The sequence below is a fragment of the Lactuca saligna genome, chromosome 4, assembly GCF_052625555.1.
Source record: "Lactuca saligna cultivar CGN05327 chromosome 4, ASM5262555v1, whole genome shotgun sequence".
NCBI classification, from domain to species: domain Eukaryota; kingdom Viridiplantae; phylum Streptophyta; class Magnoliopsida; order Asterales; family Asteraceae; genus Lactuca; species Lactuca saligna.
Genome location: NC_136420.1, coordinates 320,716,117 through 320,728,451, shown reverse-complemented (window position 1 = coordinate 320,728,451; position 12,335 = coordinate 320,716,117). Strand labels below are relative to the sequence as shown.

Sequence of the window (12,335 nt, the reverse complement as noted above, 5' to 3'; positions counted from 1 at the left end):
TGTTTTCGTGTTAATGAAAAAAAACACGACATCGTGTCATGTCGTATTCGTGTTACACAAAATATTATCGTATCGTGTCGTGTCAGACAAAAACATGACACGACTGTCCGATTTGACAACCCTAACCCCTGCCTCCGACCCTAAAATTAAAACGGTGGTTAACATTGCCTCCACCCCGTTCCCGCCTCGATTGTTTTTAATAAATAACACAGACAGAACGGCATCCCACGAAACTTGTTGACATTCCTATTCATTCATATGAAATTAAATCAAATCAAATTTCATAGCACATAAAATAAGAAAAATAGCTATAAAAGGGGAAAAACTAACTTGAATATTAATATTTTTGTGCACCGATCTTGCCACAGATTTGTTTGTTCTCAATAAAAAAAATTCATGTAATGGCTTCCAGACCATTCTTAAGTAAATAACGAACTAGACATAAAATGTCTTAGCAAAATATGATTGAAATATGACCGGGCTGATAAAATCTTAATATTCAACCTATATTTTATAACAAGTACTCTTTATTTAACAAATCAGGACCTTAATAACTACTGAAAATCAAACCTTAATATTTATCCAAAAGGACCAAAACAAACCCATCGCCATTAAATATCTAACATTTAATCAACAACTGTTCTATGGACTGTGGTTTTAATTTGGTTAATGTGTTTTCAGTAGTCTTTATATTCTTTTATGCTGGATCATTAAAATTAGTGTTTAAATTATACTTTTCCAGATATATTTTACTTTCCACCAATTAATAAATTAATTCTGGATTCCACAATGTAATAAGTTATACTTCAAATAACAAATATACATGCACAGGCTCCTGATTTTCCGACTGTTCTTATTTCACAAATGTTGCCCACTAATTTATCATATAAAATTAAAAACTAGTATTTTAAAGTTGTGGTCTTCTTCCCTTCCTAATCAAACGCCCAAAAAACATGCAAATCATAACAAAAGCTTATGGTGAATGCTACACATGTCATCATTTTTTGTATCAATATCAAAACACTATAAATACTTCCATCTTTTCTTTATAACTCTCATCAAACACAATCTCTTCTTTCTTGATTTCCATCGTATATTCATATAAACAAACACCACTCCCACAAACAAAATGAACAACACACAGAGCGCTGGTTTTCAAGCTGGTGAGGCCAAAGGCCAAGCCCAGGTTCCTCATCCTTTTCTTTATTGTTTCCTTGTGAATATTTGAATTAATAACTTTTTCGAATTCATATAATAATGTAATATTTGATGTGTATTTTGTTATAATTATATGTTGTCAGGAGAAAGGCAGCCAACTTATGGATCAAGCTAGTGCAGCTGCCCAATCCGCCAAAGAATCGGTGCAAGAGGTTCGACTTTTATTATTTTTACAACCCATAAAATGATCATTAGAACAAAAAAATAACTGAATGTCTTAATTAAATATTTTATGTTATGATTAGTATTTTTTTTTAAAATTAATATGATAAAAAAAATATTGTAGGCTGGTGCACAAATGCAGATGAAGGCATCAGACGCAGCCGAGGCAGTGAAGGATGCAACAGGAATGAACAAATCAACCTAGATATTGATTTTCGGGTGCCACGTCATCAACCATGATTCTATCATTATTATCGTGCTCAATATCTCATCTATATGTCGAGTATCACGATTAATTACTGACATACCAATGTTTATGATTAGTAATATTTGATTATTTAACTAAGAAATAAAATGGTCGATGAAAATATTAAATATTTGTGGGTGTATGTTGTGGTATCTCCTCTCTCCTCTAAACACTAAGTTCAAAGTTGAACTCCATTATATAAAAAACGAAAAGACGTCAAATCTTGTCAAACGAACCCCCAGTATAATTCGGTTTTATAAAAATTTACAGAAAAAAGGATTATATTCTCTATAGAAATTGGTTAGTAAAAAAAAGTTTTATTCTTATGAGGCATACTTAGATTTTTAAGCATTTTGATTATTTTCAATTATAGAAAATGCGACTCCTAAATATCAAACCGGACTATTCAAAGTGTGTGTTTATAAACTTTATATGATCCACACTAAGATATACAAAACCAACTCCATAACACGATGATATGGTCCACATATGCATTTGTCAGTTGAACTTAAGAATCGGATGTTACAAGATTTGGTTCCTAATGTGCTATGGATTTCTAATATATTGTTCTAAATTCTACATAGATCTAAATAACTGGTTCCATCACACATAAATTCCACATAGATCTATTTTAAAGTGAAGATGATTCGGTTCATTTTAAAAATCTACATCATATACTACATTTTACTATACTAAACTAATGAAAGTAACTAAGTGTTTAACTTAAAAAAAATGTCAATTAGTGACAAAAACGAAACAATAGAAGTAGTGACCAAACTTTTGGTCGTCACTATAGGTCCGTCGCAAAAATTGATTCATGACCAAAATAAAATAGCGGTCACATAGTGATCAAAATATATTGGTCACTAAATCTGTGATGAACCGTTTCGTCATTAAATGTTGTAACTAATCAATGAAAGTTGTTACTGTTTTATCTAATTAGTAACCATAAAAGTGGTCAGTGTTTTGTCAAAGTAATGACCATAAAAAGTGGTCACTGATTTACCCCATTAGTGACCATAAAAATAGTCATTTTTTTATCCAATTTATGACCATAAAAAATCGTCACTAATTTTTGGTTGTTATTTTTTTGTATTTAACTCATTTAAGTAACTAACATTGAATTTACTTAGTCAATAGTAAGATATACTATAATTCATTTATCAAAATATCTCTTGTCAAATGATAAAGATAAAATGTTCTTAAATTTAAGCGAACTCACACAGTTTATTTTGATTGCAAAAACACATAATATTGAACATCTATCAAATCAGTAGTTTCAAGTAAGAACCTAAACATGGGCAACCAATCACATTGTCTATACAAGATTTATAAATATTTTTGCAGAATGTCTCCTCTTTAGTATCTTCACTAAGACAATAGTTAAATCTTCCAACAACTTGATTACCGAAAGCATTAAGCTATATGAGATAATAAAAAAAGATAACTGTCATTTAAGCAAATATGATATATTCCATCAAGTAGTTGTTGGGTTTTGAGCACTATAACACTCTTATGGTACACATGCACCCATAAATGCTTTGGATATATGTTTTCTCTAATTATACATGCATTTTCATTTTTTCCAAAGCATTCTCCCTAACTAGCTTACAATTTCCAAATGAACAATATAACTAGTTAGATGACTTACCTCTTAGAAGGACTTGTAGTTCTTGACCTTTGAAGCTTGAGCATCCCAAGTATGATGCCTCTAATGGTTCACAAACACCAATATGCAAGAGGAGGCTTAAGAGAATAAGTTACTTAGCTCAAAAAATGGTGCAATCGATTTTGGTTCATGAGGGTTCTATTTATAGTGTAGCAAATGCTAGGGTTACACTTTGTAAACCCTAATGCTCCATGACTTTTCACATTCTTATGCTCCATGGGTTAAACCTCCATGGATTATCTTATTGGTTTAGCCCATCTAAATAATCATGGATCATTGGCCTACACTATAAGAATCATTGATTTACATAATCAATCCCCATATATTTAATTAGTCTCTTTTGACCATAAAATTAATTCCAAATTAATTCTTGATCAATACTAATGAAATAATATGATTTCGTATTAATATATTATACTTTTAATATATTAATAAATCATAAATAACCTTATTCTCAAAAGTGCATCCTATCAAATTGTACTGGTGAAGGCAACCCAAAATGACCATGCTACAATCGGTCAAGTACATCTCAGTTATTGTTATGGGCTTAGACACCAAATCCAACAGTCTCCCACTTGGATAAATCTAATAACTATAGCTGCCAATGTGACTTCAGGAACCGACTTAGCAATCTTAAGCTTTCAAAAGCCACTGTCGAACTCTGATCTAGTCAGTGACACGTCCTTCAGATAAGGGATGATATATTCCTCTCTTCTCAATATATCTATGCGGACAAACACATGGAAGATAGTCATACTTATTGTCTTACAATTTTTTTTCCCGGTTTCCAATTCATTATAGAACATAACTGAACACATCAATTAAGTTCTGACCGGGCTCAGCACATAGTCAAAACAGAATCATCAAGGGGCTCACATAAACTTCGACATTATATGCTTGTACTAACTACTCATTAAATCATGCACAACGACACATTTTATAACATCAAGTTACTGATGCACTTTTGTGTCATCAATGCACAACCAACTCGTAGTCAGCAACTCATATATCTTGGTTTAGAGATTATATGATATTATCGTCTCACAATTACTCGTGATAAACTCCATGAAGTAATTCAGGTGAACGCGGGTTGAATCCAATACTCAAATCTTATTTTAGGAGCACTCATGAATGGTGTAGCATACTCTTGCTATGTCTGACTCCTTAGACAATCTACAAGCTAACTCGTGACAGTCTTCTTTCATACTTACTTCCAACGTTTGATCTACTGTGGATGGTTTGGATAATTATTATTATTCTGGAAGTCAAAACATGCATAGTGAAACAATAGTAAATGACTGACACAAGACAATAACTTTACTTATAAATAAAACTCCTTTTATTCAATCATCAAATGTCAATTACAATTTAGCTATTAGAAGTTTCTATTTATCTAACCACTAAAACTAATATCGTCCGTTAGCCCAATGCCCATTGCATGCTGCAAGTGCTTAACCCTAGTCATTACCTTTATAAGGGGATCTGTTGGGTTGTCCTCTTGACGATATCCCCTTTAGCACGAGGTGTCCTTCTTATACTTGACGTCTTATGAAGTGGTACTTTCTGTCGATAGGCCTGGATCTACCATGATCTCTAGGTTCGTTGGTTAAGGGAACCGCCCCTTCATTATCGAAGAAAATCTCCATAGGCTACTTTATGGATGGAATGACTCCAAGGTCTCTGATGAAGTTTTTCAACCATATCACCTTTTTCCATGCTTCGCTTACTTCAATGTACTATGATTCGCTCGTTGAATCAGTTACAGTCTCCTACTTGGAACTTTTCCATGTTACCGCTCCTCCATTCAGGGTAAACACCCAGCCCAACTGAGAGCGGAAATTATCTCTATCGGTTTGGAAGCTGGCGTCGCTTTACCATGTCACTCTCAAGTCATCACTCCCACCGAGGGTAAGGAACCAATCCTTAGTCCTCCGCGGGTATTTAAGAATGTTCTTAACTGCAGTCCAATGAGCTTTACCAGGATTCCCTTGATATCTGCTGACCATGATCAAAGCAAAGGCCACATTAGGGCGAGTACAAGTCATAGCATACATGATCGAGCCAACTACAGAAGCATATGGTATTCGACTATTCTCTGCTATTTCAGCCTTTGTACTCAGACTCTGAGTCTTACTCAATTTGGTATTGCTTTGGATAGGAAAGTCACCTTTTTTGGACTCCTCCATGCTGAAACATTTCAACACCTTTTCCAAGTAGGTAGTTTGATTAAGTCCTATTAGTCCTTTACTCCTGTTTCTCAATATCCTTATCCCCATAATATAAACAGCTTCTCTAAGGTCCTTCATAGCGAAACATTTCCCAAGCCACGACTTAACCTCCTGCAAGGTTGGGATGTCGTTTCCTATGAGCAGTATGTCATCTACATACATTACTAGAAAGCTCACTATACTACCACTAGCTTTGACATATACACAAGACTCATCCTCGCTTCTCGAAAATCCAAACTCTTTGGCTTTCTCATCAAAACAAAGATTCCATCTGCGAGATGCTTGTTTAAATCCATAGATGGACCTCTTAAGCTTACACACTCTATTAGGGTACTTTGCATTGACAAAACACTCTGGCTGACTCATGTAAACATCTTCAGCCTACTTTCCATTAAGGAAAGTGGTTTTGACATCCATTTTCCATATTTCATAATCATGAAATGTAGCTATGGCCAACATAACCCTTATAGATTTAATATTCGCTACTGGTGAGAAGGTCTCATCATAGTCAACTCCCAGAGTTTGAGTAAAGCACTTCGCAACCAGTCGCACTTTATATGTGTGTACTTTCCCATTCATGTCGGTCTTCTTCTTGAAGGTCCATTTACACCCGACTGTCTTACGTCCCGACACATTGTCAACCAAGTTCCAAACATGATTGTCATACATGGATTTAATCTCGCTGTCCATAGCCTCTTTCCATTTTGCAGACGCGGGGCCTACCATGGCTTCCTTGTAGTTGTTAGGTTCATCCAGATTTTCCAGTGTGCTATCATTGATAAATGTATCACCTTCTGCAATAATATGGAAACCGTAAAACTCAGGTGGAACTCTAACTCTACTGGAGAGTCTTAGAGGTACGAACTCATCAATTGGCTCAACCGGAGTTTCCTACTTGGGTTGATTGCTATTGTTTGAGGTTCCTTCATCACTTAACTCTTGAAGCTCTTCAAGGTCAATTTCCTCCCACTATCCTCTTGGCATATGAGTTCTCTCTCGCGAAAGACTCCTCTCCTCGCAATGAAGACAACATTGTCACTCGGTTTATAGAAAAGATATCCAAAGGAATTATGTGGGTAGCCGATGAAAATACACTGCTCACTCCGAGTTTTGAGCTTGTCGTTAGTCTCACGTCTCACGAAAGCCTCGCAACCCCAAACTTTGATGTGGTCTAACAAGGGAACCTTCCATGTCCATATCTCGTGAGGTGTTTTGGAAACCTTTTTGGTAGGGACTAGATTAATGATATAGGCGGCAGTCTGTAAGGCATACCCCCAAAATGAGATAGGTAACGAAGCTCGACTCATCATGAAACGAACCATGTCTAGCAAGGTTCTATTATGCCTCTCAGTCACACCATTAAGCTGTGGTGTCCTAGGTGGCGTTAATTGTGAAACAATTCCACATTTCTTAAAATTAGTCAAGGAAATCGATACTAAGATACTCTCCTCCTCGATCGGATCATAACATCTTTATCTTCCTACCTAATTGATTTTCCACTTCTTTCTTAAACTCCTTGAACTTTTCAAAGGTATCTGACTTATGCTTGATTAAGTAGATATAGCCTTACCGACTGTAATCGTCAGTAAAAGTCACATAGAAGTGGTTAGCATCCCTTGTGGCAGTTCTGAATGGTCCACACACATCATTGTGTATGAGACCCAACAGACCTTCACCCCTTTCACAAGTACTAGTGAAGGGTGACTTGGTTATCTTTCCAAGTAAACAAGACTCACAAGTGTCATCCAAATTTAAGTCGAATGATTCCAAAAATCCATATTTTTGGAGTTGGGCTATGCGCTTCTTGTTGATATGTCCAAGACGACAATGCCACAAACATGCCTTGTTAAAAACATTGGACAAATCAATTTTTAACATATTATATCCTAAATTATCTACAACCATCACAGTTTCATATATACATTTTCAAGGTAATGCTTCAAAATAATATACACCATTATAATAAGCATTAATAGTACTGACTTCATTATGAAAAGAAAAAATAAAACCTTGTTTATACAAACTGTGAAAGGAAATAATATTTCTTGCCATATCGGCCAAGTTACAACAATTATTCAAATCTAAATTTAAACCATTACTAAGTAATAAAGAATAAACTCCAATCTTGTTCACAGGCGACACTTTCCTATTTCCCATGATTAAGTTTATCTTTTTGTGCTCCACATCCATACTTCTTTTTAGTCCCTGCAAATCAGAAAAAATATGAAATCCACAACCTGTATCTAGGACCCAAGAATTAGCATGTGATGAATTATTAGATTGAATAGTGTAAATACCTACAAAGGAGGGCTTGGTCTTCCCATCCTTTATGTCCTTCAAGTACTTGGGGCAACTTCGTTTCTTGTGCCTTTTTTCATGGCAATGGAAGCAGTCGGTGTCCTTCGGATTGGAAGAGGGATTAGCAGAACCAGTTTTAGTCCCACTTGAAGAGGATTGATCAAGAGAATTTCCCTTGCGGTTCTTGGAGGGAATCTTCCTCTTCTTCCCTTTTTCATGTTTGATTGCCAGAATAGAGGCAGAAGTAGTAGTAGTAGGATTAGACACAACCGACTTGCCTTTCAAGTTGCTTTTTGTAGTCCTTAGAAGGCCTTGAAGCTTTCTAAGAGAGACCTCCTCCTTGTTTATATGATAGGTCATACGAAACTGATCATAACAAGAAGGTAAAGAGTGTATAATTATATCTATGACCAACTCTTCATCAAAATTGACATTCAATTTAAGCAAGCAGTCCACATATCTTTGCGTCTTTTGCAAGTGGGTCGTGATGGACTCTCCATCCTTCATCTTGGTTGTGATCATGGAGGCAATAATCTGATACCTCTCCTGCCAAGTACTTTGATGGTATCTTTCCATCAAATCTTGATACATTTCAAAAGGATAGTAGTCCTCATAGGACTTCTACAACTCAGCAGTCATGGTAGTAATCATTAGACACGAAACCTTTGTCGCAGCCCTCTCATGAGCAGTATGTTTAGCGATTTGTTCGGGAGTAGCAGTGGTGACATCAATCTCCTTTAGCCTTTTTTCTAGGAAATATACTTTTTCCTCATAACAAATATCCATTCGTATGTTTTGAATCCAATCATTGAAATTCGAACCATTGAAAATGACCCTCCCACATAGGTTCATGAATGAGAAAAAGCTTGAAGGAATAGGGGTGGAAGCATTGATTGGGATAGAGATCTGGAAAAGAAGAAGAAAAAAGTTTAGGTTAGATGATAATCCTTAATATTACACCCAAATGAGATATTAAGGCTAGGACCCAACATAATATTCTACAATTGTGAAGAGGGATGCCATAATCCAACTGTAATATACCTGAAGGTAGATAAATGGCGATTTACCAATTTCTACCACGAAAACCGAAATAGATTATTAAGTTTTAATTGTATTTGAAATTCCTAGATCATTTGAGATTCATTAAAATTTTCAATGGCATGTTTAAATCTCGATTGTGTCCTTCAAGTTTGTGACTAGGATGCTGGGGATCACAAACAAGGTGTGAATAACCATGCAAATTAACTTGGTACACCCAATGTTACAAATCACCTACAAAATATGCCGGTTAACCACACATGATCCATTGATCTATGATTAACACCAAGCTACCCTTTGCCACACATTGTCAGTCCCATATTAGTGTGTCGGTTAACCACAAACGCTCCACTAACGAATTAACAAGCTGCAAAGTGTAATTTCATCGATTAGCACCATTTTCACATTTTTCCTAAAGTATCTAAGATTGAGAATTTAATAAAAGTTTAGTTACTTTATATTTGTCATTACACTATTAATGAGGGAGAATTTGTGTCCTATCGTACCCGTTCGGCTAACAACCCTCCACTAGTCAAGGAAGCGGTGGGTGAGAGTGGATACCCATTAAATCACCATTTTATAGGCAATAACTTTATACCCCACTTATAGACTGACTTCGTGAATGAGACTTACTAACGCTAAGACTGACTTGTCTTATACATACACACACACACACACACACATATATATATATATATATATATATATATTATTAAACTTATAATATTATAAAGTATAAGGGTTGAATTTTAACTTTTAAAACTCTAGGGTTTGGAATTATGGTTTCATTAGTGAGACTTTACAAGAAAGTAATTTGTTCAAAAACAATCTTCTTTGAGAACCAATCTTTCTAGTTCAAAAACACAGGTTTTAAGGTAAAGGTTTTAGACCATGCATATACATCTTATGGAGATGATCTTCATGGTTACAAGAAAGTAATTTGTCTTCATATCATATATATCAACAAGGAAGTGATGCATCCTAGTATCAAGGTGAAGATATTAAAGCTTTGCTTGATCAAGTTTAAATTATCATTTATTATTTGGAACTATCATAGAAAAATGACACAAATGCCCCATGAACTTTTTAGGGTTTACCCGTTGAGTCCCTAAAGTTTTTGTCAGGCTTTATGGGTCCCTAAACTAGGATATGACTTGCTCTTTTAGTCTTGTCAACCTATAATAGCCGGTTTAGTGACCTTTTAGACAAAAAAAAAAATCACATTTTGCCCTATAAAGCCAAAAAAATATGTTCGGGGATCAATTCGTACAAAAAAGATTTCTTATTCTTCTAAAGCCGATTCACACTCAATTTGTATTGATCCCTGAACTTATTTTTTTCGCTTTATAGGGGCACAATATGAGTTTTTTTGGTCTAAAAGGTCACTGAACCGGCTATTACACGTTGACAGGAACTAAAAGAGCATGTCATACCCTAGTTTAGGGACCCTTAAAATCCGATAAAAACTTTAGGGACTCAACGAATAACCCTAAAAAATTCATTGGGAATTTGTGTCGTTTTCCCAATTATCATTTATTATGAAGATTTAGGGCGTGTTTGGCAAAAGTTGCTTTTAGCTGGGAACGGGTAGTGGATGGCTGGTAGCGGGTAACTGGTAGCGGGAAGCTGTAACTTTTATTTGTTAGGAAAAAGTAGCTGGAAGCTTTTGAAATATATAAAATTACATATAAGGACAACTGATTAAAAATAAATAAATATATAAATATAGTTTTAAGGATAATTATGGAATTTGATTTCAAAAGCTCAATAACGTTTTGTTAAACGCTACATCAAGTAGTTTTTAGATTTGGAGCATTTTATTTAAACTAAAAACCAAATGCTTGTACTACCAAACGAACTTTTTTGTTTAAACTATAGCGTCTTGTCAAAAGCTAAAAGCTAGAAGCTTCCAAACGTTCCGTACCAAACGCACCCTTATATATTATGTATCATTGCGAACTACAAAATGTATCTAAGTTATCTTATGTTGAAATGTTGCGTTGTACCCATTTCCCTTTATTAAGCAATAATCTCTATTTATTGTTATGTTATAGTAAAAGTTTATTGATCAGTTATTGCGGTTTTTAAAATTTATTGTGTTGAGATTATTATTTTCATGATATAATTTCTTGTTTAATATAGGGTTATTTCCATAATTAAAAAAAACATATATTTTGACTTTTTTTTTTTAGAACTATTTTTATTCTTTTTCGAAAAGACTTTACTTTTATTCGTTACTTGTTATTTCAGAACATAGGAGGTCAACTAAAATTTTTTATTATTATTTAGAAAGACCCTATATTTTGTATTTTTTTCGGTTTAGGCTTAAAATGTTTTGTTTTTTCAAAATAAACTCAACTTTAACTTATTCCTTGTTATTTCATTAAATGCATATTTTTTTTATTTTATAAAAAAAATATGTGATTAAAAATGAAAATTAGATGAGTGGCTTTTTAAAAATATTTCTCAGAGATTAAAGTAAATTAAGTAATTGTAAAATAGTCAATAATCGAACAAACTTAAAAATAAGATTTCATTTGACAAACTTAATAAAGAAACGGGAGAAATGACTTATGCGAGTAACTATCTCTTATCCGTGATCACATATTGACAACTTTTTTTTTTTGTACACATAAAACCAACTAACTAGTTTTACGGGTTCATCTTACACCAATATTATCGGCTAATGCATGTTTCAACTGATGTGGGTAAATCAAGGCTTGGGTGACATACACAAGATAATATGTGGCATCTACGTGGCATAGTACACATCAGTTCTTTATATAAAGGGTGTTATATGGTCCGTTCGTACATTAAAACCCTAGATCGACAATGGCTTCTTCTTTTGCCCGCTCCAAACTCAATGTCGAATTGCAAGCTGACCATCCATGTAAGTGCGACATGCCATCGCATGTGAAGATTTCAAGAACACCCGACAATCCTGGAAAAAAAATTCCAATTATCTCAAAACACATTGGCAAATCATTTTTTTAAATCCCTAACTAAATCTTCTTCTTCATATTCTCTTCAATTTAACATTTTTTATACTTTTCCTAAAGAGTGCAAGAACTCCAAAATGTAATTTCTGGGAATGGCTGCAAAAGGATTACTACACAGTAAAGAAGAACAGTGATTCGGGACAAATCTACAACCTAACATTGAAACTTGGAAATTTGGAAAACAAAATTAGTATATGCGGGAAGAAGTTGGAAGAAGAGAAGAATTTTGATTTGGTGTTTAGACATGAATTGGACAAAGTCAAGTGGAAGTTGTTTACTCATAAAGTTGCATTATTTGTGTTATTTTTCTTGTATGTTAAAGATGTAGTTTTGAAAGTTTGATGTGTTCTTTGTATCCTATTTGATGTATTCAGACTAAATCATGTAGTTCATGAATTTTTGTATATAATGAAAGTTGGACATATTATGACTCAACCTTATGTTTGAGCTAATGTAACATTGATGTATCATGACTA

The 12,335-nt window shown here is 34.3% G+C and overlaps 1 protein-coding gene across 1 annotated transcript; it reads left to right on the top strand.

Annotated features, from left to right (window-relative positions):
* Positions 1 to 1,047: 1,047 nt before the first annotated feature.
* LOC145039764 (uncharacterized) lies at positions 1,048 to 1,757 on the top strand. Its single transcript, XM_078987778.1, has 3 exons — positions 1,048 to 1,186; positions 1,302 to 1,370; positions 1,505 to 1,757. Exons 1-3 carry the CDS (start codon positions 1,130 to 1,132, stop codon positions 1,583 to 1,585), a joined length of 207 nt encoding a protein of 68 aa, XP_078843904.1. The 5' UTR covers positions 1,048 to 1,129; the 3' UTR covers positions 1,586 to 1,757.
* Positions 1,758 to 12,335: the final 10,578 nt, after the last annotated feature.